General features: G+C 55.4%; 1 protein-coding gene across 1 annotated transcript in view; it reads left to right on the top strand.

Annotated features, from left to right (window-relative positions):
* The window catches only part of LOC120384949 (transmembrane protein 98-like), a 30,128-nt gene that overhangs the window by 5,356 nt on the left and 741 nt on the right, over positions 1 to 24,031 (top strand). The window contains exons 2-5 of the mRNA XM_039504050.1: positions 8,954 to 9,057; positions 18,722 to 18,755; positions 19,440 to 19,555; positions 20,792 to 20,851. Of these exons, the coding sequence (XP_039359984.1) occupies positions 8,954 to 9,057; positions 18,722 to 18,755; positions 19,440 to 19,555; positions 20,792 to 20,851 (314 nt within the window). The remainder of the gene's footprint in view (positions 1 to 8,953; positions 9,058 to 18,721; positions 18,756 to 19,439; positions 19,556 to 20,791; positions 20,852 to 24,031) is intronic.

Genomic DNA, 24,031 nt, shown 5'->3' with positions numbered 1-24,031 from the left:
ATAATTGGAGATATACCAATCTCCTAGAACTGGAAGGGACCTTGAAAGGTCATTAAGTCCAGCCCCCTGCCTTCACTAGCAGGACCAATTTTTGCCCCAGATCCCTAAATGGCCTCCTCAAGGATTGAACTCACAACCCTGGGTTTAGCAGACCAATGCTCAAACCACTGAGCTATCCCTCCCCCCAAGGGTTTAACTGATCACCATATTTGGGGTCGGGAAGGAATTTTCCTCCAGGGCAGATTGGCAGAGGCCCTGGAGGTTTTTCACCTTCCTCTGCAGCATGGGGCATGGGTCACTTGCTGGAGGATTCTCTCCAGCTTGAGGTCTTCAAACCACAATTTGAGGACTTCAATAACTCAGACATAGGTTAGGGGTTTGTTACAGGAGTGGGTGGGTGAGATTCTGTGGCCTGCGTTGTGCAGGAAGTCAGACTAGATGATCATAATGGTCCCTTCTGACCTTAAAGTCTATGAGTAAGCTCTGCTTGGAGTGAAAAACAGGCCTCAACATTACTCCACCTATATATATAAAGGCACCTGTGTAACAAATGAGCTGGAACAAGATGTGGATTGTGGGTGGCAAAATTTGCAGATCATTAGTATTTTGGTTAGTCACTACAGGCAGTCTCATAATGCCATTGCGTAAATCAACAAGATTCCCACCCAGGGATACTGTGTGCAGCTCTAATCACACCTTATGGGAACATAGGAATGGCCATACTGGGTCAGACCAAAGGTCCATCTAGCCCAGTGTACTGTCTGCTGAGAGTGACCAATGCCAGGTACCCCAGAGAGAATGAACAGAACAAGTGATCCATCCCTTGCCTCTATTCCCAGCTTCTGGTAAACAGGCTACGGACACCGTCCCTACCCATCCTAGCTAATACCCGTTGATGGACGTATCATGAATGTATCTAGTTCTTTTTTTAACCCTGTTATAGTCTTGGCCTTTACAACATCCTCTGGCAAGGAGTTCCACAGGTTAACTGTGCATTGTGTGAAGAAATACTTCCTTTTGTTTGTTTTAAACCTGCTGCCTATTCATTTCATTTGGTGACCACTAGTTCTTGTGTTATGAGAAGAAGTAAATAACACTTCCTTATTTACTTTCTCCACACCAGTCATGATTTTATAGACCTCTATCATATCCCTCCTTAGTCGTCTCTTTTCCTACCTGAAAAGTCCCAGTCTTTTTAATCTCTCCTCCTATGGCAGCTGTTCCATACCCCTAATCATTTTTGTTGCCCTTTTCTGTATCTTTTCCAATACCAATATATCTTTTTTGAGATGGGGTGACACACAGTATTCAAGATGTGACCATACCATAGATTTATATATGATATTTTCTGTCTTATTATCTATCCCTTTCTTAATGATTCCAAACATTCTGTTCACTTTTTTGACTGCCGCTGCCCATTGAGTGGAGGTTTTCAGATTAGTATCCAAACTAATTAGTAACATGTCAGTACAGACATAGGTGCCAACTCTGTGGGTGCTCCGGGGCTGGAGCACCCACGGAAAAAAATTGGTGCGTGCACCCACTGGCAGCCAAGCTCCCCGTCCCAGCTCACCTCCGCCTCCGCCTGCTCCCCTGAGCGTGCTGTCCCTGCTTCTCCTCCCAGCGCTTGCCACTGCGAAACAAGCTGTGGGAGGGATGGGGGAGGAACGGGAATGCAGCGCGCTCAGGGAAGGAGGCGCGGAAGAGGTGGGGCCGGGGCGGGGATTTGGGGAAGGAGTCCAATAGGGGCAGGGAAGGGGCAGAGTTGGGGCAGGGACTTTGGGGAAGGGGCTAGAATGGGGGCAAGGCCAGTAGCGCAGCTGGGGGGGAGCAGGGGGAGGGGCCGCTCCCACTGAGCAGAAAAGTGGCACCTTTTTAATCTTTACTCACCCGGCGGCGCTCCGGGTCCTCGGCGGCGCTTTTACTCACCCGGCGGCGCTCCGGGTCCTCGGCGGCGCTTTTACTCACCCGGCGGCGCTCCGGGTCCTCGGCGGCGCTTTTACTCACCCGGCGGCGCTCCGGGTCTTCGGCGGCGCTTTTACTCACCCGGCGGCGCTCCGGGTCTTCGGCGGCGCTTTTACTCACCCGGCGGCGCTCCGGGTCTTCGGCGGCGCTTTTACTCACCCGGCGGTGCTCCGGGTCTTCGGCGGCGCTTTTACTCACCTGGCGGCGCTCCGGGTCCACTCCGGGTCTTTGGCGGCGCTTCAGCGGCGGGTCCTTCAGCTGCTCCGAGTCAATCGGGGGGTTTCTTTTTCTTTTTTCTTTGTGGCAGGTGGCACCTGTTTTTATTTGTTCGCTCCCCCTGCTGCTAAAACCTGACTTCGCCACTGGGTGGGGCAGGAGCGGAGTCGAGGTGGGGCCAGGGGTGGGGGGGACAAGCACCCACCGGTGCCAGGAAAAGTTGGCACCTATGAGTGCAGAAGTGGTAGATTGGGAGCATCTGGTCACCATTGTAGTAGAAAGCCATATTAAAACACATACTGTTTGTTTGCACCTACTTTACCCAAGCATCGCTCTGAATCAGTGACCCGTCCTCGTCATTATTACCACACCCCCAATTTCTGTGTCATCTGCAAACTTTATCAGTGATTTTGTTATCTTCCAGGTCATTGATAAAAACATTAAATAGCGTAGGGCCAATACCTACTCCTTGCAGAACACGCCCACTCAATAACCATTCCCTATTTACAGTTACATTTTGGGACCTATCAGTTAGCCAGTTTTTAAGCCATTTAATGTGTGCCATGTTAATTTTATATCATTCTAGTTTTTTAATCAAGCTATCATGCAGCACCAAGTCTAAGTATATTACATCAACACTATTACCTTTATCAACCAAACTTGTAATCTCATCAAAAACAGATATCGAGTTAGTTTGACAGGATGTATTTGTCATGAATCCATGTTGATTTGCATTAATTACATTACCCTTCTGAAGTTTTTTATTAATTGATATCAGCCATTCTATTATCTTGACCAGGATTGAAGTCAGGCTGACAGGCCTATAATTACCCAGGTCATCCCGTTTACCTTTTTAAAAATTGGGACACCATTAGCTGTCTTCCAGTCTTCTGGAACGTCTCTGGTGCTCCAAGACTTATTGAAAATCAACACTGACAGTCCAGCGAGCTCCTCAGCCAGCTCTTTTAAAACTCTTGGATGTAAGGTACCTGGACCTGCTGACTTAAAAATGTCTGATTTTAGTAGCATCTGTTTAACATGCTCCACAGCAGTGGTTCTTAACCTATTTACCATTATGGGCCACATATGCGCTCCATAGGCGTGCGCACGGGGTGTGCCGGGTGTGCCCAGGCACACCCTAATGCCCGCGGGCCAGATCCGGCTCCTCGGGACTTTGGATCCGGTTGTGGGATTTGCCCCCGGTGGTGCCGCAGGCCCCATGCAGTTCTCAGAAGCGTCCGGCACAGCACCACGTCCCTGGGGAGGGCAGAGGGCTTTGTGCGTTGCTCCAGGCACCTCCCCCTGCAGCTCCCATTGGCTGGGAACAGGGAACCGCGGCCAATGGGAACTTCGGGGGAGGTACCTGGAGGTGTGGCAAGGGCAGCGCATGGAGCCCTGTGCCCACTCCCAGGGGCCACGCAGGGACGTGGTGAGCGGTGGGGCCAGGGCAGGCAGGCAGGCAGGGAGCGCGCCGCTGCAGGTAAGTGGTGACGGGCCAGACCCCGAACCCCTCCTGCACCCCGTCCCCCAACTGCCTGCCCTGAGCCTCTTGCCTGCACCCCGCACCCCTCCTGCACCCCAACTCCCTGCCCTGAGCCCCCTGCCTGCACCCCTCCTGCACCCCAACTCCCTGCCCTGAGCCCCCTGCCTGCACCCCTCCTGCACCCCAACTCCCTGCCCTGAGCCTCCTGCCTGCACCCCTCACCCCTCCTGCACCCCAGCTCCCTGTCCTGAGCCCCCTGTCTGCACCCCGCACCCATCCTGCACCCCAGCTCCCTGTCCTGAGCCCCGTGCCTGCACCCCGCACCCTCCTGCACCCAAGCTCCCTGTCCTGAACCTCCTGCTGCACCCCTCCTGCACCCCAACTCCCTGCCCTGAGCCCCCTGCCTGCACCCCGCACCCCTCCTGCACCCCAGCTCCCTGTCCTGAGCCCCCTGTCTGCACCCCGCACCCCTCCTGCACCCAAGCTCCCTGTCCTGAACCTCCTGCTGCACCCCTCCTGCACCCCAACTCCCTGTCCTGAGCCCCCTGCCTGCACCCCGCACCCCTCCTGCACCCCAACTCCCTGTCCTGAGCTCCCTGCCTGCACCCCGCACCCCTCCTCCACCCCACCTCCCTGTCCTGAACCTCCTGCTGCATGCCTCCTGCACCCCAACGCCCTGTCCTGAGCCCCCTGCCTGCACCCTGCACCCCAATCCCCTACCCTGAGACCTCTCCTGCACCCCACCCCCAACTCCCTGCCCTGAGCCCCCTGCCAAACCCTGCACCCCCATGCACCCCAACTCCCTGCCCTAAGCTCCCTGTCACACCCTGCACCCCTCCTGCACCCCAGCTCCCTGCCCTGAGCACCCTGCCACATCCTGCATCTCCATGCACCCCAAACCCCTGCCCTGAGCCCCCTCATACACCCCACAGCCATCCTCTGCCCCAGTCCCTTGCCCTGAGCCCCTTCCTGCACACTGCACCCCCACACTCCCTCCCGCAACCCAACCTTTATGATGTTCGCCTTTAAAAAAATAAATCAATAAAATTCCCTGGGTGCCCACCCTACTGAAATGTGCGTGCAGCTCTCTATGTGTTATGTGGGCCTGTAACTATTGGGTTCCTGGGAACTGGGAAGGCGGAAGCCTGCCCAATGCTAAAGGATCCCCCCCACAGCCTAAGGGGAGGATCTACAGGACCTCAGAAACCCACTAATTTCGGGGGACAACTAATAAAAGAACAGGGACAGGAGTGCGGTCAAAGGGTCATAAGAAGGGAGCCTGACGGGGACACCGAGCAGAGAACCCCGGACAGCGCCCACTGCGCCTCGAAGGCGTCAAGGGAGCCAGTTGACACTGCCCAGAGGAACTCCACCCGGATATGTGAACGGACAGAGGATCGGAACCAAGCCCCACAGTCGCAGGAGTCTCCATTGGCCAACCGCCTCTCCCTGGTCGCGTAGATGGCCAGTTTAGCCAGGGCGAGGAGGAGGTTGACCAGGAGGTCCCGCGGCTTCGTAGGGCCACGGATAGGGAGTGCATGGAGAAGGAGGTGAGGGGAAAAGTGCAGCCAGAAACGCAACCGGATATTGGTGAGGAGCCGGTATAGGGGCTGCAACCTGGCGCACTCTAAGTAAACATGTGCCAGGGTCTCCCTCATGCCACAGAAGGGGCAGGTGTCTGGGACAGGGGTAAACCGCGCCATGTACACGCCCGTGCTCACGGCCCCATGGAGGAGCCGCCAGCTGATGTCCCCGACGGGCCTCGGGACCAGGGTGGAGTACAGGCTGGCCCACCAGGGCTCCTCACCCTCCAGAGGTGGCAGGAGGTCCCGTCACTTGGTGTCGGGGCGGGACACGAGGGTGAGGAAGTGAAGGGTGTGGAGCACGAGCGCGTAGAGTTGTTTCCTTGGCGCGGTTTGAAAACGGACCGGCTGCAGATCGTGCAGCCGGCTTGCGGAGAAGGGGCGGGGGGGGCGGTCAGGTCCACGGGGCAGGGGCCCGATGAAGAGGTCCGGAGGGCTCGGGGTGGGGGGTGGGCGGGGCGTGCCCTCACGCAGGACCCGGTCGAGGTAGGCCCGAGCAGCGGGCGGCAAAGCGTCCTTCACCTCCTGTAGTACACGCCGGGGAGTACAAGGTCTGCAGAACCCCATGCGCCGAGCGAGCGTCAGGGGATCCAGCCAGTCTCCCCGGTCGTAGTCCAGGAGGTCTCCGACCCTGGTAGCTTCTGCCAGGACCAACCTCTGGCGCACCGCGGGGGACTCCGCCACCTGCACACAGAGCTGGGGGTTGTGTAGCAGGGGCTCCGCGAGGAGATCCGCCCCCTTGGTGGCTGCCACGGACCTGGTCGCAGAGAACAGCTTCCAGGTCCGGAGGAGGTCCTGGTAGAAGACCGGCAGCCCAGAGAGGTCTCGCGGAAGGCCCCTCGGATCGAGAGAAAGGAGCTGCCGGTCGTATCGGAGCCCTCGGAAGCGGCGCAGGAAGGCGTGCACCAGGGCTCTCCACGCCGGACTACCCGCACCATACAGGAGCCTCTGCAGAGCCTGGGGGCGGAAGACGTGGACCTGAGTGTGCAGGCACTTCAGGCCCTGCCCTCCCTCCTCCAGGGGCAGGTGGAGCACCCCTGCAGGGACCCAGTGCAGTCCTGGCCAAAAGAACTCCAGAATCACCCTCTGGAGGTCGGCGAGGAACACCGGGGCCGGGACCAGGGTGGTGAGCCGGTACCAGAGCATGGACAGGACCAGCTGATTGAGCACCAGTGCCCTCCCTCGGAGGGAACGGCACCGGAGGAGTCCTGTCCATTTCCGGAGCCGCTCCGCCACCCTGCCCTGCAAACCCTGCCAGTTCTCCGGCGGAGAGGGATGCGTGGCAGAAAGGTAAACGCCAAGATAGAGCAGAGGACCCGTGCTCCACCGGATGGCCTGTAGCGGGGTGGTCACCCGTTCCTGCCTTGAAGGGCTTGAAATGAGCCCTGGGACATGGCTGAGGCTGTGAGGGAGAGCAGCCAGCCTGGGCTGATTGGGGAAACAGACACAGCTGGGGCCATGCCCCAGTCAGGCCTTATAAAGGCCAGGGGAGCCAGGAGCTGGGGGGACTCTCCCTCTAGCTCTTGAGGGAGAAGGGCCTGGGAGTTGACAAAGGTATCCAGAGTGGAGCAGGGCTGCGGAGTGGCCAGAAGAGCTGGGGAGCTCCAGCCTGGAGAACCCCCAGGCTGTGGCCTTGGTAAAGGCCAGGACAGGTCCTGGGGCTACAGAGGGGTAGCCTGGGGTAGGCAAAGGCAGCAGGTCCAAACCCCCCCACCCTTTTTGGCAGTGATGAATGGCGTGTACACTGCAGTCCGCGCCAGTGAGCGGGGGCTAGATGGTGACTGGCAGTAGCCATATACTGAGGTGTGGTGGGGATAAGTGAGAGAAGGGTTAGGATTCTTTGACAATGGGATGGTCTTCCAAGAAGAAGGATTGCTAGGCAGAGACAGGCTCCACCTCACAAAGAGAGGGAAGAGCATCTTTGCAACAGGCTGGCTAACCTAGTGAGGAGGGCTTTAAACTAGGTTCACCGGGGGAAGGAGACCAAAGCCCTGAGGTAAGTGGGGAAGTGGGATACCGGGAGGAAGCACAAGCAGGAAACTGCAAGAGGGGAGGACTCCTGTCTCAGACCGAGAAAGCGGGACAATCAGCGAGTTATCTTAAGTGCCTATACACAAATGCAAGAAGCCTGGGGAACAAGCAGGGAGAACTAGAAGTCCTGGCACAGTCAGGGAATTATGATGTAATTGGAATAACAGAGACTTGGTGGGATAACTCACATGATTGTAGTACTGTCATGGATGGATATAAACTGTTCAGGAAGGACAGGCAGGGCAGAAAAGGTGGGGGAGTTGCGTTATACGTAAGAGAGCAGTATGACTGCTCAGAGCTCCAGTATGAAACTGCAGAAAAACCTGAGTGTCTCTGGATTAAATTTAGAAGTATGAACAACAAGGGTAATGTCGTGGTGGGAGTCTGCTACAGACCACCGGACCAGGGGGATGAGGTGGACGAGGCTTTCTTCCAGCAACTAACAGAAGTTGCTAGATCACAGGCCCTGGTTCTCATGGGTGACTTTAATCACCCCGATATCTGCTGGGAGAGCAATACAGCAGTGCACAGACAATCTAGGAAGTTTCTGGAAAGTGTAAGGGACAATTTCCTGGTGCAAGTGCTGGAGGAACCAACTAGGGGAAAAGCTCTTCTTGACCTGCTGCTCACAAACCAGGAAGAAATAGTAGAGGAAGCAATAGTGGATGGGAACCTGGGAGGCAGTGACCATGAGATGGTCGAGTTCAGGATCCTGACACAAGGAAAAAGGGAAAGCAGTAGAACAGAGACCCTGGACTTCAGAAAAGCAGACTTCGACTCCCTCAGGGAACTGATGGGCAAGGTCCCCTGGGAGAATAACATGACGGGGAAAGGAGTCGAGGAAAGCTGGCTGTATTTCAAAGAAACCTTATTGAGGTTGCAGGAACAAATCATCCCGATGTGTAGGAAGAAAAGTAAATATGGCAGGTGACCAGCTTGGCTTAACAGTGAAATCCTTGCTCGTCTTAAACACAAAAGAACAGCTTACAAGAAGTGGAAGATTGGACAAATAACCAGGGAGGAGTATAAAAGTATTGCTCAGGCATGCAGGTGTGAAATCAGGAAGGCCAAATCACACTTGGAGTTGCAGCTAGCCGGAGATGTTAGGAGTAACAAGAAGGGTTTCTTTAGGTATGTTAGCAACAGGAAGAAAGTCAAGGAAAGTGTGGGCCCCTTGCTGAATGAGGGAGGGAACCTAGTGACGGAGGATGTGGAGAAAGCTAGTGTACTCAATGCTTTTTTTGCCTCTGTCTTCACAGACAAGGTCAGCTCCCAGACAGCTGCACTCTGCAGCACAGTATGGGGAGGAGGTGACCAGCTCTCTGTGGAGAAAGAAGTAGTTCGGGGCTATTTAGGAAAGCTGGACGAGCACAAGTCCATGGGGCTGGATGCGCTGCATCCGAGGGTGCTAAAGGAGTTGGCCGATGAGATTGCAGAGCCATTGGCCATTATCTATGAAAAATCATGGCGATCAGGGGAGGTCCCGGATGACTGGAAAAAAGCTAATGTAGTGCCCATCTTTAAAAAAGGGAAGAAGGAAGATCCAGGGAACTACAGGCCAGTCAGTCTCACCTCAGTCCCTGGAAAAATCATGGAACAGGTCCTCAAGGAATCAATCCTGAACCACTTAAAGGAGGGGAAAGTGATCAGGAACAGTCAGCATGGATTCACCAAGGATTCACAGTCAGAGCCCTCGGAGCTTGAGCTGGACGACGTTGTGATAACAAACCCCCACATCGAGGCTATTCTGGAGAATGAGGACTGGATCGAAGATGCTTCGTAAGAGTTTCAAAGCTGCCTCTTGGGTGATCTTTAAAACGGGCTCCCGTGCTCTGCCTGGTTACGTTCCTTGGCTCCAGGACGGTCGTCCGCCGCCTGGATCAGAGCCTGCGTTGAGAGCATGCTTTTATCTAGAGCAAAATCACTCACTGTCGGAGCAGCCTTGACCTAGGCATCAGGAGACCTAGGTTCTAGCCCTAGCTCTCCAGGTGACCCCATCCCCCTTTGGCTGATTAGAGTGGAAACTCCTTGGGGTGGGGCCCACTTCCCAGGCGCTGCTCTAATACAAAGTACAGACGGAGCTCCAGTGCCTGCCTAGCTGAGCCAGGAGTGCAGCCGGTGCCGCATGTTTGTCACCTGACAGTTGTGCAAACCCAGGTGTGTTTAGGGCCCTAATTTGCAACTCCAAATACTTGTGGTACAAATCCCTGGCCACAGTGTTTGTGCCCAGTGCAAAAATGGAAGCCAGGTGTGGAATCTCTGGCCCTGCTGCAGCCCTCTGGCTCGGTTCCAAGTGCTCCGAGCCATTCCTTGCCAGGGTGGCTGGTGGGCTTTGGTGTGAGGAACTTTCCTTGGCGTGTGCGTGATTCTACCTCAAAACACAGACACTAGAGGTGGAGGGTTAACGAGCTAGTAAAGATTCAGATTTGAAGGCCAGAAAGGACCCTCCTCTAGTCCAGTGTCCTGCCTAGCACAGAGAATCTGAGGTTAAGGCCAGAAGGGGCCCCCAGGCCATCCCACTCGGGGTATGTCTACACTACAAGAGTAGTTCGAATCAACTTAAGTCGAATTTGTAGAATCGACCTTACAAAGTCGAATTTGTGTGTCCACAGTAAGGACACTAATTCGACTTTGTGAGTCCACACTAACGGGGCAAGCATCGACATTGGAAGCGGTGCACTGTGGGAAGCTATCCCACAGTTCCCGCACTCCCCGCTGCCCATTGGAATTCTGGGATTTCCCCCCAATGCATGCTGGGGGGAAAACTGTGTCGAGGGTGGTCTTGGGTAACTGTCAGCATTCCACCGTCACTCCCGCCGGCGGGAAATCAGTTCGCGCACTTTTCCTGTTAGTGACAGCGCGGACGCCACAGCACTCCACTGCGATCATGGAGCCCGCTGCGATCATCGCTGCACTTATGGCCGTTGTCAACTCCTCGCACCTTATTGTACACCTCTTCAACAGTCAGATGCTGAGAAATCGGGCGAGGAGGCTCCGGCAGCGCGGTGAGGACATGAAGTCTCAGAGTGGCACAGGCCTCTCAGAAAGCACGGTACACCGCACCGTGAAGATCATGGTGGCAATGGGTCATGTTCATGCTATGGGACAGTGATTCTGGGCCCGGGAAACAAGCACGGACTGGTGGGACCACATAGTGCTGCAGGTCTGGGATGAATCACAGTGGCTGCGAAACTTCAGGATGCGTAAGGGCACTTTCCTTGAACTGTGTGACTTGCTGTCCCCTGCCCTGAAGCGCAAGGACACCCGCATGCGAGCAGCCCTGAGTGTGCAGAAGCGAGTGGCCATAGCCCTCTGGAAACTTGCCACGCCAGACAGCTACCGGTCAGTAGTAAACCACTTTGGCGTGGGCAAATCTACCGTGGGGGTTGCTGTGATGCAAGTAGCCAACGCAATCGTTGAGCTACTGCTCTCGAAGGTAGTGACCCTGGGAAACGTCCAGGTCGTCATAGATGGCTTCGCCGCGATGGGATTCCCAAACTGCGGTGGGGCTATAGATGGGACTCACATCCCTATCCTGGGACCAGCCCACCAGGCCAGCCAGTATATTAACCGAAAGGGCTACTTTTCAATAGTGCTGCAAGCACTGGTGGACCATAGGGGACGCTTTACCAACATCAACGTCGGGTGGCCGGGCAAGGTTCATGACGCGCGTGTGTTCAGGAACTCTGCTCTGTTTAGACGCCTGCAGGAAGGTAGTTTCTTCCCGGACCACAAAATAACTGTTGGGGATGTGGAGATGCCTATAGTGATCCTCGGGGACCCAGCCTACCCGCTAATGCCCTGGCCCTATACAGGCGCCCTATACAGGCGCCTTGAACAGCGACAAGGAACTCTTCAACTACCGGCTGAGCAAGTGCAGAATGGTGGTGGAGTGTGCTTTCGGACGTCTCAAGGGGAGATGGCAAAGCTTACTGACTCACTCGGATCTCAGCGAAACCAATATACCCATTGTTATTGCAGCTTGCTGTGTGCTCCACAATCTCTGTGAGAGCAAGGGGGAAACCTTTATGGTGGGATGGGAGGTTGAGGCAAATCGCCTGGCTGCTGATTACGCTCAGCCAGACACCCGTGCAATTAGAAGAGCCCAGCGGGAAGCGCTGTGCATCCGGGAGGCTTTGAAAGATAGATTCCTCAGGTTGCAGGGTAACCTGTGACTGTTCAGGTTCTTTACAGAGAAGCTGAACCTGCCCCTCTTTCAGTTACTGTTGACTTTCTTTTGCGGTTACATACCCCGTTCACCACGTTTCCCCCCTTCCAACACACGTTTAAAAATAAAGTTAATGGAATATTGTTAATTAACAACGTTTTCTTTACTAATGAATTCGCGTTAAAGGGTTGAAACAGGGACACAGACTGTGGTGGGTAGGGTGTGCAGTGATGTACAGACCGCTTCTACACTCGAGGAATGACAGGCTCCTGCCCCTAGAATGGTCTGCACTGCTGGACTGGTTGTTTCAACGAAGCCTGCCATCCCTCCTTTTCGGGACTCTGTGTGTGGGGGCTATGTGGCCTTGTGGTGGGGGAGAACTGGGGGGAGGACGTTTACAGGTGGGTGTGAAGGAAAGGGTGAGGGGTGCAGGCTCTGGGCTGGGGGTGGGGGCGTAGGAAGGGGTGAGGGGTGTGTGGGAAGGGGGAGGAGGTGTAGGGGGATGAGGGCTCTGGCTGGGGCTGAGGGCTTGGGGCATTGGAGAGGCTCAGGGCTATGGTGGAAGGGCAGGGTAAGGGCAGCCTGCCTTGCCATTTGTGGATGGCAGGTGCTAGGACCCTGGGGCAGCAGACAGCATTTCTCCGGGGAGCCGCTCTACTGTCAGGCAGGGACGCAGCACGGCGGGGTGGGGGGAGACCCGTGGGGGCCAGGGCCCGATCCAGGCAGGGCCGGGGGAGAGACCCAGCTCCAAATATAGCTGGAGCAGGGCACCTGCCGCCTATGCACAGAACATGAAAAACACCTCCCAGACTGACCAGGGTGCCTAGTGACTGCACTGTGTGTGTGACCTGCTGTAGATCCTGCCCCCGTGTCTGTACCCAGGTAATGGTGACCGTCCTATGCAATTACCAAACCCTTCCCCCCCCTTCACACAAAGTCTTCTGTAAAGAAACATGACGGAAACAGTAATGAACAGCAAACTATTTTTAATAATCAACTACACAGTGAGGGGACAAAACTGGGATTTGGGCTTGGGTCATCCAGGAAGGGAAGGACTTCTCAAAATTTAGCGAATGAGAGCTTTTTGGTACTTGAGCACTCTGCTGGGGTGGAGTGACAGTTTTCACGGCCCCTGGCGCACCTCCTTCTTGTTATTTTGGGTGAGGGGGGTATTGGACTTTGTGGCGTTGGAGGGCGGTTGCAGATACAGTGCAGGGGGGCTCTGTCCTCCTGCCTGTGGTCCTGCAGAACATCCACAAGGCACCTGAGCGTGTCCGTTTGCTCCCTCATTAGCCCAAGCAGCGTTTGAGTCGCCTGCTGGTCCTCCAGACGCCATCTGTCCTCCCGTTCACTGTGTGAGCGCTGCTGCTGAGAGAGGTTCTCCCTCCACTGGCTCTGCTGGGCCGCCTCGGCTCGGGAGCAGCCCATAAGTTCTGCGAACATCTCGTCCCGTGTCTTTTTCTTGCGCCGCCTAATCTGTGCCAGCCTCTGTGAGGGGCATGCTGGAGCAGGTCGGGATACAGTTGCAGCTCTGTGATGGGAAAAAGGGAGTGACTTCCTTATAAAGATACAGTTTTGCAAAGAAGAAACATAGTCTAGTCAGTCTCTGTGAACAAGACCATGCACAGCACTCACTCAGGGAAAGTTCAAATTTTCGGAATTCGCTTTCATTGCCTGGGGGATTGCACTGCAGATCAGACAAGCGGGGCAGGACAGCAGAATCCGTGGAGCAGCCAGGCATGGTAAGCCAAAAACTTTTGGCTGCTTAAAAGTCAAAGTATACCACTGTCCTCTTGCTACAGGCAATCCTGAAAGCATAAACTCTGCCCCTGTTGCACCCCCTCGCGTCTGTTCCCTGGGAAAGATCCCTGTATGCTGCCACTCTGCAGCCTCCACCACGTGGCTGTAAAGTGTCGCTCATTGTTATGCAAAGGAACAGTGAAGCACTCCCAATACTAATAGTACACAAATTACTGTCATTAAATGCAGGAGTCTCCGAGCGAGATCACCCTGAGGAGGGTCACTGAGGCAGATAGAGAGCACATGCTGCGTGAAAGCCAGCACAAACCAGGGGCCTATGCTGCCATGCTCGTGGAGGCAATGCTCCCGGAGTACCTGATGATAGCCTGGCATGGAAAAGTGTGCTACCACGGAGCACCCAATAAGGCAGCTCTCCCCAGGAACCTCATGCGGAGGCTTTTCGATTACCTGCAGGAGAGCTTCTCGGAAATCTCCCAAGAGAATTTCTGTTCCATCCCCATATATATTGACCTTCTTTTCAACTAGTAACTATTCCTGCTCCATTAAAAATAAATATTAACATGTTTAAAGCACTTACAGACTGATCCTTCCCCTGATTCAGGGTCCAGGGTAACGGCTGGGGAGGGTTGGTAGGGGATCTCAGTGAGGGTGATGAATAGATCCTGGCTGTCGGGGAAATCAGCGTTGTAAGCGCTGTCGACTGCCTCGTCCTCCTCAACTTCCCCGTCCGCGAACATCTCCGAGGAACAGTCCGTCAACAGTATCCCATCCTCAGAGTCCACGTACACTGGTGGGGCAGTGGTGGCAGACCCACTGAGAATGGCATGCAGTGCCTCGTAGAACCGGCATGTCTGGGGCTGGGCTCCGGAGCGTCCGTTTGCCGCTCTGATTTTTTGGTAGCCTTGTCTCAGCTCCTTGACTTTCACGCGGCACTGCGTTGTATCCCGGCTGTATCCTCTGTCTGTCATGGCTTTGGAGACCTTCTCATAGGTCTTTGCATTCCGTTTGTTGGAGCACAGCTCCGAAAGCACAGACTCATCGCCCCACACAGCAATGAGATCCAAGACTTCCTGATCAGTCCATGCTGGGGCCCTCTTTCTAGTCTGAGATTCCCTGGACTCCTCTGCTGGAGAGCTCTGCATCGTTGCCAGTGCTGCTGAGCTCGCCACGACATCCACACAGGAAATGAGATTCAAACTGGCCAGACAGGAAAAGGAATTCAAATTTCCCCGGGGCTTTTCCTGTATGGCTGGTCAGAGCATCCAAGCTCGGACTGCTGTCCAGAGCGTCAACAGAGTGGTGCAGTGTGGGATAGCTCCTGGAGCTACTAAGGTCGATTTGCATCCACACCTAGCCTAATTCGACATAGCCATGTCGAATTTAGCGCTACTCCCCTCGTCGGGGAGGAGTACAGAAGTCGAACTAAAGAGCCCTCTATGTCGAATTAAATAGCTTCGTGGTGTGGACGGGTGCATGGTTAATTCGAATTAACACTGCTAAATTCGAATTAAAGTCCTAGTGTGGACCAGGCCTCAGTGGTTCCTGTGTCAGGTGCTAGACTCACTAAGGGACTTAAGCTCTGATCTGTCTCTTTAAGCATCTACATCCAACATCTGGGCACCGCTGACACTCAGCTGCTACTTCACCCTGGAGGCACCTTGATCCCCACAGGAGTCTCAGGCGATGTTTCCGTGATGGGGCCTGTAGCAGCAGAATCCGGTGCCATAGCTCTGCTGGCATAACCCTGTTGTGCAGACGCGCCTGCAGCTCTGGAAGGGGGTTTTCCATCCACCTCCCCGAGCAACAGGAGCTAGGGGTTAGGTCGGCATAGCTCCGGCGCTTAGAGGCTGGATTTGTCCCACCCCTGAGTGCATCGATCTAATTGTTACGTGTAGACCAGCCCCGTGTTCCCGCCCGTCGGCATGCACTAAGCTGCCTGTGTCCTGACGTTGTCCCCCCGACTGACACGTGCCCCACCCCAAGCCTCAGCATGATTCTCAGATGAGCCGAGAGGTGCCCATGCGGCAGGTGTGCTCGGAGCACGCCGACCCCCACGCAGACTGCTAAGAAGTAATGGAGAGCAGGACGCATGTGGCGGGAATACACAGCCCCAAGGGTGGGGCGCTCATGGGGGAGTGGGAGACGCCTGTTTGTGCTCTGGTGCTGCCTGCCATGCAACAGGGATCTGAACCCCAGCACTCGCCCGCCCTGTGCTAGAGAGTCCAGGGCGTGCTCCCTCCCTCTCGATACATTTCGTTAGGTGTTCGAAAGGGAAGGGCTCCGACGGGAGAGACTGAGAGAACCCAGCATGTGCAATAGCCTGGTGGTCAGAGCACTCCAGGGCCGCCCAGAGGGGGGGGCAAGAGGGGCAATTTGCCCCAGGCCCCGGGCCCCACAGGGCCCCCCACGAGAGTTTTTCGGGGCCCCTGGAGCAGGGTCCGTCACTCGCTCCGGGGGGCCCGGAAAACTCTTGCAGGGCCGGGGCCGGACCCAGGAGCTTCTTACGCTCCCAGTCTTCGCCGGCGGGGGTCCTTCCGCTCCGGGGTGGAAGGACCCCCCACTGGCGAGTTTCCGCCGAAGCGGGACCCGCTGCCAAAGTTCAGCTCGGTCTTCGGTGGTAATTCGGCGGCAGGGGGCCCTTCCATTCAGGGACCCGCCGCCGAAGTGCCCCGAAGACCTGCGGTGGGGTCCCCCCCCGCCACCGAATTACCACTGAAGACCGGGCTGCACTTCGGCGGTGAGTCCCGCTTCGGCGGCAATTCGGCGGTGGGGGGGGGGGGCCGCCACGGGTCTTCGGGGCACTTCGGCGGCGGGTCCCGGAACGGAAGGGCCCCCCGCCGCCAAAGACCCCAGGCCCCCGGAATCCTCTGGGCGGCCTTGGAGCACTCCCCTGAAACGTGGCAGGGCTGAAAGCAAGGCAGGCAGTGCAGGGGCTGGAAACGGGTCTGCACACCCCAGGGGGATGCACTGACCACCAGGGTCTCTCGCTTTCTCTGGTTTAGCATAAGAAAGGGCTGGCCTGGCTCAGGCACCCACTCCAGGGCAGCCAGGGTCCGCGCTGTGAATCTCGAGGGAAAGGAGGTGTCTCCCTCTGGCCTGTCAGCCAGACACCTACAGCCCAGAACTATAGGGATCAGGGGTGCCCAAGTACCCTGGTGGATCTAGTCCCTAAGCCCTGCCCCTGTCCTCTGCATCCACTCCCTGCTCTGCTGGCTGGCCACTGAGAATCCCAGTCTTAGGTGCTGAGCCCTCCCTGTACATTGTATGGGGCCCGTGGGCTCCTCGCTTGGGGCTGTGGATTCCACTGGATGGCAGGGCACCTCCGGCCGACGCGCCGGTGCTGAGCAGAGCAGCACCCAAAGGCCCTCAGCCCCACGCTCAGAACACCTCTGCTGGAAAGAGAGCTCCAGCCTTGGGTGAAAGACTCACGTGGGGGAGAACCCACCTCCTCCCTCAGCAGGCGGTTACATGACCAGCTGCGCTGTAGCATAGACACTTGCTACAGTGACAGAAGTGGGGTTTCCACCCCCTCGAGAGGCACTGGCCAGGGAGGTAGAAGAATTCCACCGACGACTTAGCCGTGTCCATACTGGGCTTAGCACGGTGTCATAAACAGATAGTTAAGGGTTAAAGTCTCTTTTACCTGTAAAGGGTTAACAAACTCAGTAACCTGATGAACACCTGACCAGAGGACCAATCAAGGGACAGGATAATTTCAAATCTCTGTGGAGGGAAGTCTTTATCTGTGTCCTTTGTTGGGGTCTTTGTTCTCTCTTTGGATCTAAGAGAGGCCAGACGTCTATCCAAGCTCTCCAAGGGTACGGCTACACTTACAAATCTGCAGCGCTGGTAGTTGCAGCGCTGGTCATCCAGCTGTGCAGGGCCAGCGCTGGTGTGTGGCTACACTCACAGCTACCAGCTGCAGCGCTGTTGGGAGTGATGCATTATGGGCAGCTATCCCAGCATTCAAGTGGCAGCAACGTGCTTTTCAAAAGAGGGGGGTGGGGTGGGGCGTAGTGTGACAGGGAGTGGGCAAGAGAGAGAGAGAGTGGATTTTTGGAGCCAACACTGTGTGTTACCTTCCTGCCTTGAAAAATCAGAACATGTTCCCGATCCCTTACCCTTAACTCTTAACTGCAAACAGCCTGCAGCCAACGGACTCCCTTTCTCCCCTCTGCCCCGTTTCTGTCAAGCAAATACTCACTCCCTGCCTGCCTCATTATCTCATTTGATTGTTCACAGATTGATCACAGCAAACAGGAGCTGTGTTTGTAGATAAGCAGCTCCGGGATCAACGGAGCTACGGAGCTCTGAGTTCACAACAAAACAAAGAGAGGCTGCATAACAAAACAAAGAGAGTAATTTATAAAAGCATTCTGGGATACATCCTTATACCCTGGAGGCCAATCACAGCGCTGGTGTGTGGCCACACTTGATGACCAGCACTGCAGCACCAGCGCTGCAATCTTTATTCCCCATGCTGAGCCAGGTGTATGGCCAGCGCTGCAGCCAGGGAGTTGCAGCGCTGGATGTGCCCTGCAGGTGTGGACACTTACTAATTGCAGCGCTGGAAAGCCTCCACCAGCGCTGCAACTCGCAAGTGTAGCCATACCCCAAGTTTCCTGAAGTATTTTCTTCTATTCAGTATAGTGAGTATTAGAAAGGCGGATTAGTCTTATAATTAATTTCTGTATTTGCAAATGTGTGTTGCTGGAGAAATATCTTTATTTCTGTTTGCTGTTACTTTGATTATTCTGAGACGGGGGGCGGGGAAGTCTCTCCAGTTTTATAAGTTAGACCCTGTAATTTTTTCCATCCTGGTGTTACAGAGATAGTGTACTTTCTTTCTTTCTTTTAATAAAATCCTTTTCTTTTTAGAACTTGATTGATTTCTTCCCTTGTTTGGATTTTCAGGGGAAGGGAAGGGGGATAGGGAATCCCTCTTTGTTTTGATTCAAGGGGTTTGAATCAAGGTGATCTCTCCCAAGGACTAGGGTAGGGGGAAGAAGGTGTGGGGGGGGAATGGATTATTTCCCTTTGTGTTAAGATCCAAGGAAGTTTGGGTCTGTGTCCCCAGGGAAAGGTTTGGGGGAACAGTGAGTGTGCCAGACACTGAAACCTGGCTGGTGGCAGCGTACCAGATCTAAACTAGGATTTTAGTTTAGAGGAGTCCATGCAGGTCCCCATCTTGTGGACGCTAAGGTTCAAAGTGGGGAATAAACCTATGACACACAGTTTAACTGCGTCTCTCAGGGGGTGAATTTTTCACATTGCTCAGCCACGGAGGCAGGTTGACCTCAGTTTTAGGTGAGGACCAGGCCTTCCCACCCTGTTAGACAAGCGCCCTCTGCTTCCAGCCGGATCGCGAAGGGCTTGGTTGTGATGATACCAGTGAGGTCCGTGATGAGTTCTGCTTTGTGGAGCCCATGGGAAATGCTTAGCCACAGGCTGGCGGACAGAAGAGCGGTGACAAGACAGAGCTTCCCTAACCAAAGGCATTCGCTTTCCTCACAGGGGCCTGGTCTCTCACTGCATCGCTATTCTCAAGGTAAGTCCCCCACAGACACTGCCTCCCCTGTGTATTGACTCATGCTGCTGTGCAGGGAATCAGCGCCAGGAAATAAGCAAAGGGTCTGGAGGATTCTCCCAGAGGCTTCAGGCTCGAGCCACACAGGAGATTTACACTCCCACGTGGCAGCTCTTAGGGAATCCACAGCCCCAGGCCGGGCCCCAGGCTCCCTGTACGATGCATGGGCAGAGCTGGGCACCTAAGAAGGGGCTTCTCAGAAGCCAGAAAGATGAGCAGGGAGCCACCTACACTAGCCAGCAGGAAATGTTGAGGGGAGAGATGGGGCCTAAGACCTGCCCCCTAAGGGATTTGGGCACCCATCTCTCTGCTTGGGATTCTCGGCTGAGAACTGTCTCCTGGGGCCAGCTCAGCCCAGCAGAGTCACTGTGTCCTTATGCCCAGTACCTGCTGGGATGTAGGAAACCCAGGTTGCAGTCCCCACTCTGCCTGGTTGGGAGCAGGGACTCCAACCCAAATCTCCCCTCCCCCAAGGGGGCGGGAGTCCCACCAGCCTTCCTGTTGTTCTGTGTATGAAATCCATAAATAGTCATTGGCCTGAGAGCTGTGTCTCCCAGGGGAGCACCCTAACCACTAGGCTCCCAAGTCCTTCTCTCTCTCGCTGGCCTCCAATGAGCCACGCTGGTCACTTCTCTCTCTCAACAGATTTGTCACACTTTGACAGAGAAGCTCGTTGCAATGACAATGGGCTCTGGGGCCAGAATGAAATCTCCCACAAGCCTGAGTGACATTATTGTGGTGGCAAAGAGGATCAGCCCCAGGTGAGTCCATTTCGGCCGAGGGCGCACAGCTGCAACTTGATCTGCAGGTCCAAAGGCCAGGCAGCTCCTGGAAACTTCAGGCATCTGCAATAACCCCTGAATGACGAATTCAGATTCTTAGTAGTGCGGACTCTAAACATCCAAACCTCATGTGAGGTCCTAAATCTCATGAGATCTTAACAATAATAAATGGCTTTTTATTTGCTGTTTGGTCTTTGAGCCATTGGGGTCCCATTCCCAAGCCTTTCTCCACAGCCACAGGGGCTAGAACCTTCCTTGTTTTTTTTTTAAATGTAAGCTGAGAGTCTCACCTGATCAAAGGAATCCAGGAGCTGGGGCTTTAAGAAAAACACCAATTATCAATGAGACCTGGCAACACTGTGTGGCCCACTCTTCCTGCCCAGCAGAGGGCTTGTCACTTTAAGGATCAAACCCAACACTTTGCGTTTCAGCCAGAAAGCAAGCTGGAAGCCAGTGCCATCTGTGACAGGGCTCAAGAACCAATTTCCCAGGGCTCAGCACCAGGGGCGGCTCTAGAAAGTAGGCTGCCCCAAGCAGCGCGGAGCGCTGCGCCGCCCTTCCCCGGTCCCGCGGCGGGTCCCCTCTTCCCGCGGCTCCGGTTGAGCTCCTGCCGGCATGCCTGCGGCAGGTCCACCGGAGCCCGGGACGAGCGGACCTGCCGCAGTCATGCCGGCGGGAGCTCAACCGGAGCCAAATGCCGCCCCCCCCGGGAAACGGCCGCCCCAAGCGCCTGCTTGGCGCGCTGGTGTCTAGAGCCGCCCCTGCTCAGCACCCACAATTGGGGCCAGAGTCTCAGAAGAGCTCTGCTCCAGTTACGCACCTCAATAAGTGTCTGGCTTGGCTGGGGATTGGCATATGAGTCTAAGTACCAAGCTCCCATTGGCCTCCAGTGGGCCTTGTGCTCCTAAATCACTTAGACACTTTTGAAATTCCCACCCTTTGATCTCAGTGGGGGCCGCTGGGCAAAAGGTGCTTTTGCAGATCTGGGCACTACTCCCTTGAGTGCCAAATGGGAGCTGGGCTTTTATGAAAATCAGCCCCTCCGCCCCTGTGGGAACTCCTGCAACGCTGGCCCTAGGTGCCTTCCTACGCTGCCAACGGGAGAGGTGCCGGGCTCTGAAATGTGCTCGCTGAGGGGAAAAACCAAACCGCTACCAGGGCACTTGCAAAATACAGTGAGAAACAAGCAACGGTCACTCTCTCTGTTCCCCCTAGGGTGGATGATGTTGTGAGGTCGATGTACCCACCTCTGGATCCCAAGCTTCTGGATGCTCGGTAAGCTCTGGGACACTGGCTCCTAGGGTGTCATTCTTTAGCCACAGGGGAACACATCAAGGGGCCCATCCACACGAGAATGCCCTGTAGCCCAGTGGTGAGGGTACTGCCCAGGGGGGTGGCTGATTCCTGTTCAAATCCCTTCTCAGCAGGCAGAGCAGGACTTGCACTGGGGTCTCCCCCACATCCCAGGGGAGCAGCCTAATCCCTTGGCTAGAAGTGATGAGGGGGGTCTTCCTGCCAGCTCCCCTGCCCCTGCCATTTTACAGAAGTTCTTTAGGGCCCTGAGCAAGAAGGCAAGCTCCGAGCACGCCTGCTGGCTTGGGTCCCTCGGAGGGTTGCCTGCCTTCCCCCAGTTCACAGGTCGCGCTGGGACGTGTGGCCGCCGAGCGCGGGGCTGCAGCGCGTACGCACGCGGGCGGAAACATGGGCAGCGAGACAGCCCTGACTGCAAAAAGGTGGTGCCCAGAGGGTTTAGGGGCTTGCAGTGTTTGACAGCTGCTGAGCGGGGGGCTCCTGAATCCCCATTAGGCCTGATTCTGGGACTCAGGTACCTACCGTGGCAGTTAGGGGCCCAATCCTGTTGTGGAAAAGCTCCCTATTATTCTCTATTGTCCTACCTTGCTGCCCGGGTGGAGCTTGCGCCTCGCTCTGGCGCACACATTCCTTCCCAGCGCTCCAGGAGAAGCTCATGCTGGGGGAACGTGCTGTTTGCACCCATCCTGCGGGCCCGATCCTGGCCCCGGTGCCTGTCCCAGGGCTTCCCCGAAGAGTGAATTGGTGTGTGGGCTGTGGGAAGGGGCTCGCTCCCCGGGAGATGAGTGAGCTCTGCCACACCTGCATGCAGGGCTCCGGCATTGTCACCATCAGCCCACGGTCAGGGCAGTGCCTCACGCCGAGAGCCGCACTTGGCCCTTGCCTCCCCCTTGCTCCAGGGAGATGTTTCCTGGGCCAGCCCCTCCCCTAGCACAGCTGAGCCTGGCTTGGGGATGGAGTCCCAGCACCTGCCCACTCCTCTCCCACATGGGAGGCCCGTATTGGCGGCGCTCTCTGGCCCACTGTGATGCAGGTAGTGCGCACAGTGTGATCCAGGCTCTCTTTCACCTCCATAGCCCCCTGCGTGGGCGCAGGCCGAGATTTAATGACTGCCTAGGTGATCAGCTTGGGCTGTAGAGAAGGGGAACGATCCAAACAGACTCTTGACGTGTGCAGAGGGTCGTGGCCATACAGGCACCACCAGGATGGAAGCAGTGTCCTGGTGTAACCCACACTCATCCTGGGTGTGCGTTACACTGGCAGATAGGTACATCTCTGCACGGCCATCTGCAGCCAAGAGACTACTGCTGTCCTTTGGGCTACTGTCAGGAGCCGGGCCGAGCATGCTGGGTACAGAGGCAGCAGCGGCAGCCATCTTTACTAGAGGCATGCCCCATCACTAGTGAGATAGCGGCCATCTTTGCTAAGGGCAGGAGCAGCTTCTGGCCCATTGGAACTTGTGGGAAACGGCAACCATTGGGAGGGAGGGTTTAATGGCAAAGAGAAATGAACAGCATTGATGGCCTTGCTTAACTGCAACTAGTGTCCTCCAAGGTGCATTTTTCACTCATCTGCAGCAAGTTTAACTGTATGAAAGTGGGCAGGACACAGATGGGCCGTTTATTAGCAAAAGAGGTGGGAGAAGGTGAGATGCTGCAGATATTTATCTTCTTAGAGTTTATTGAAAATCTCTCCCCACTAATTCCATCTGTACACACAGATTCTGTGCTGCACACTTGGGGAGGGTACCCTGGGTTCTGCTGCCTCCAGAACAAAGTGGTTAAAGAACAATAATTGTGACAGATATGCCCAGGGGCTGACTGAGACTGGGGCTCAGTTTGCACAGGGCTGGCCAAACAGTCCCAGTGTTACGTGAAAACATAAACAAGCCTTAACATCGAAACATAAATGTGACGGTTCTCGGGGTACCCAGGACTGTGGGTCACCTTGTTACTCCTCTGCCTTCAGCAAGAGGAAAAATTACTTGAGCTTAACTGGGTGTCAACTCCCTGACACCTCCAGTCTGTTGGCCCCCAAACCATCTCCCCAGGGCTGTGCCAGCCCATACTTTGCCTTGCCAGTTAACGAGAGGTGCACCCCGTCCTCTGAGCCCCTTAGAAGTGTCCCTTGTAGTGTCCAGCCCTTGTCCCATGAGCTCTTTGCTGCCTCCCAGGAACAGGGCATGAAAGCATGAATGATGCAAGTCAGGCTCAGCGCCCTGCAGAACACGCAGAACTGGGGCATCGTTCTAGCGGAACCAACAACATGCTTATCAGCAAAGATGAGAGCTTAAAGCGCTAGTGAGCAAAGGTACCGGAAACCAAAGGCTCCCTTGAAAACCAAATCCGAATGCAACGTCTAAAGCCTAAATTTACCAGGCTACGCTCTGGCTAAGGCCATTTCTCGCACCCAAATGTCCATTGTGGCATTTCCCGCTAGGGCAGGCCGGCATTCTGTTTTCATGAACGGAATAGGCCTGTCCAGTTCCTGCCTGGAGCGTCTCTTTGCCTTCAGCGTGTATCCCCAAAGGTCACTGTTTTTCCTCAGAGACTGTAACCCCCCCCCCCCCCCGTTGCTTCTTCCCTGGAGTGCTCTTCCCTGCTGATGTCCCATTCCTCTGTCCACTTCAGCTGTGACTGGGGCTTCCACTGTGTGAGCTCACAATGCTGAATTAGACGGAGCTATGCCTCTGCCCTCCTGCCTGGAAAACACCTGCCTTCTGCATTGGTTGGTGACAGATGTTAAAGCACAGTGTCCGTGCCCACACCTCATTCCTGACACTACACCTGTGCAGCCAATGCACACCGAGATTAATGCCCACTCTAGCCTAGGTCTCCCGGGACATCACTAATGGAGAAGTACCAGGCAAGCAGGGTGCTGAGGCAGTGAGTTTGCCAGGCCTGCCAGGAGCTGCTATTACACCACAGTGAACACTTTGCCAGTTGGCTCAGGACTGCTGGGTTCCTGCGGTGGCTGGCGCCTGGGCCATGACTGGGGCTCCGCTGCAGAATTACCAATACCCCTATATAATACCACCACCACCTAGCTCCTGTGTCACGCTCAGAGTGCCCTACAAAGGAAATGTGTGCAATTATCCCTAGTGTACAAAGGGGGAAACTGAGGTACGGAGCGGGGCAATGACTT

Source organism: Mauremys reevesii, linkage group 17 (genome assembly GCF_016161935.1).
Source record: "Mauremys reevesii isolate NIE-2019 linkage group 17, ASM1616193v1, whole genome shotgun sequence".
Taxonomy (NCBI): domain Eukaryota; kingdom Metazoa; phylum Chordata; order Testudines; family Geoemydidae; genus Mauremys; species Mauremys reevesii.
Note: the sequence above shows the minus strand (reverse complement) of the source record. Positions and strands in the feature narration are given on the sequence as shown.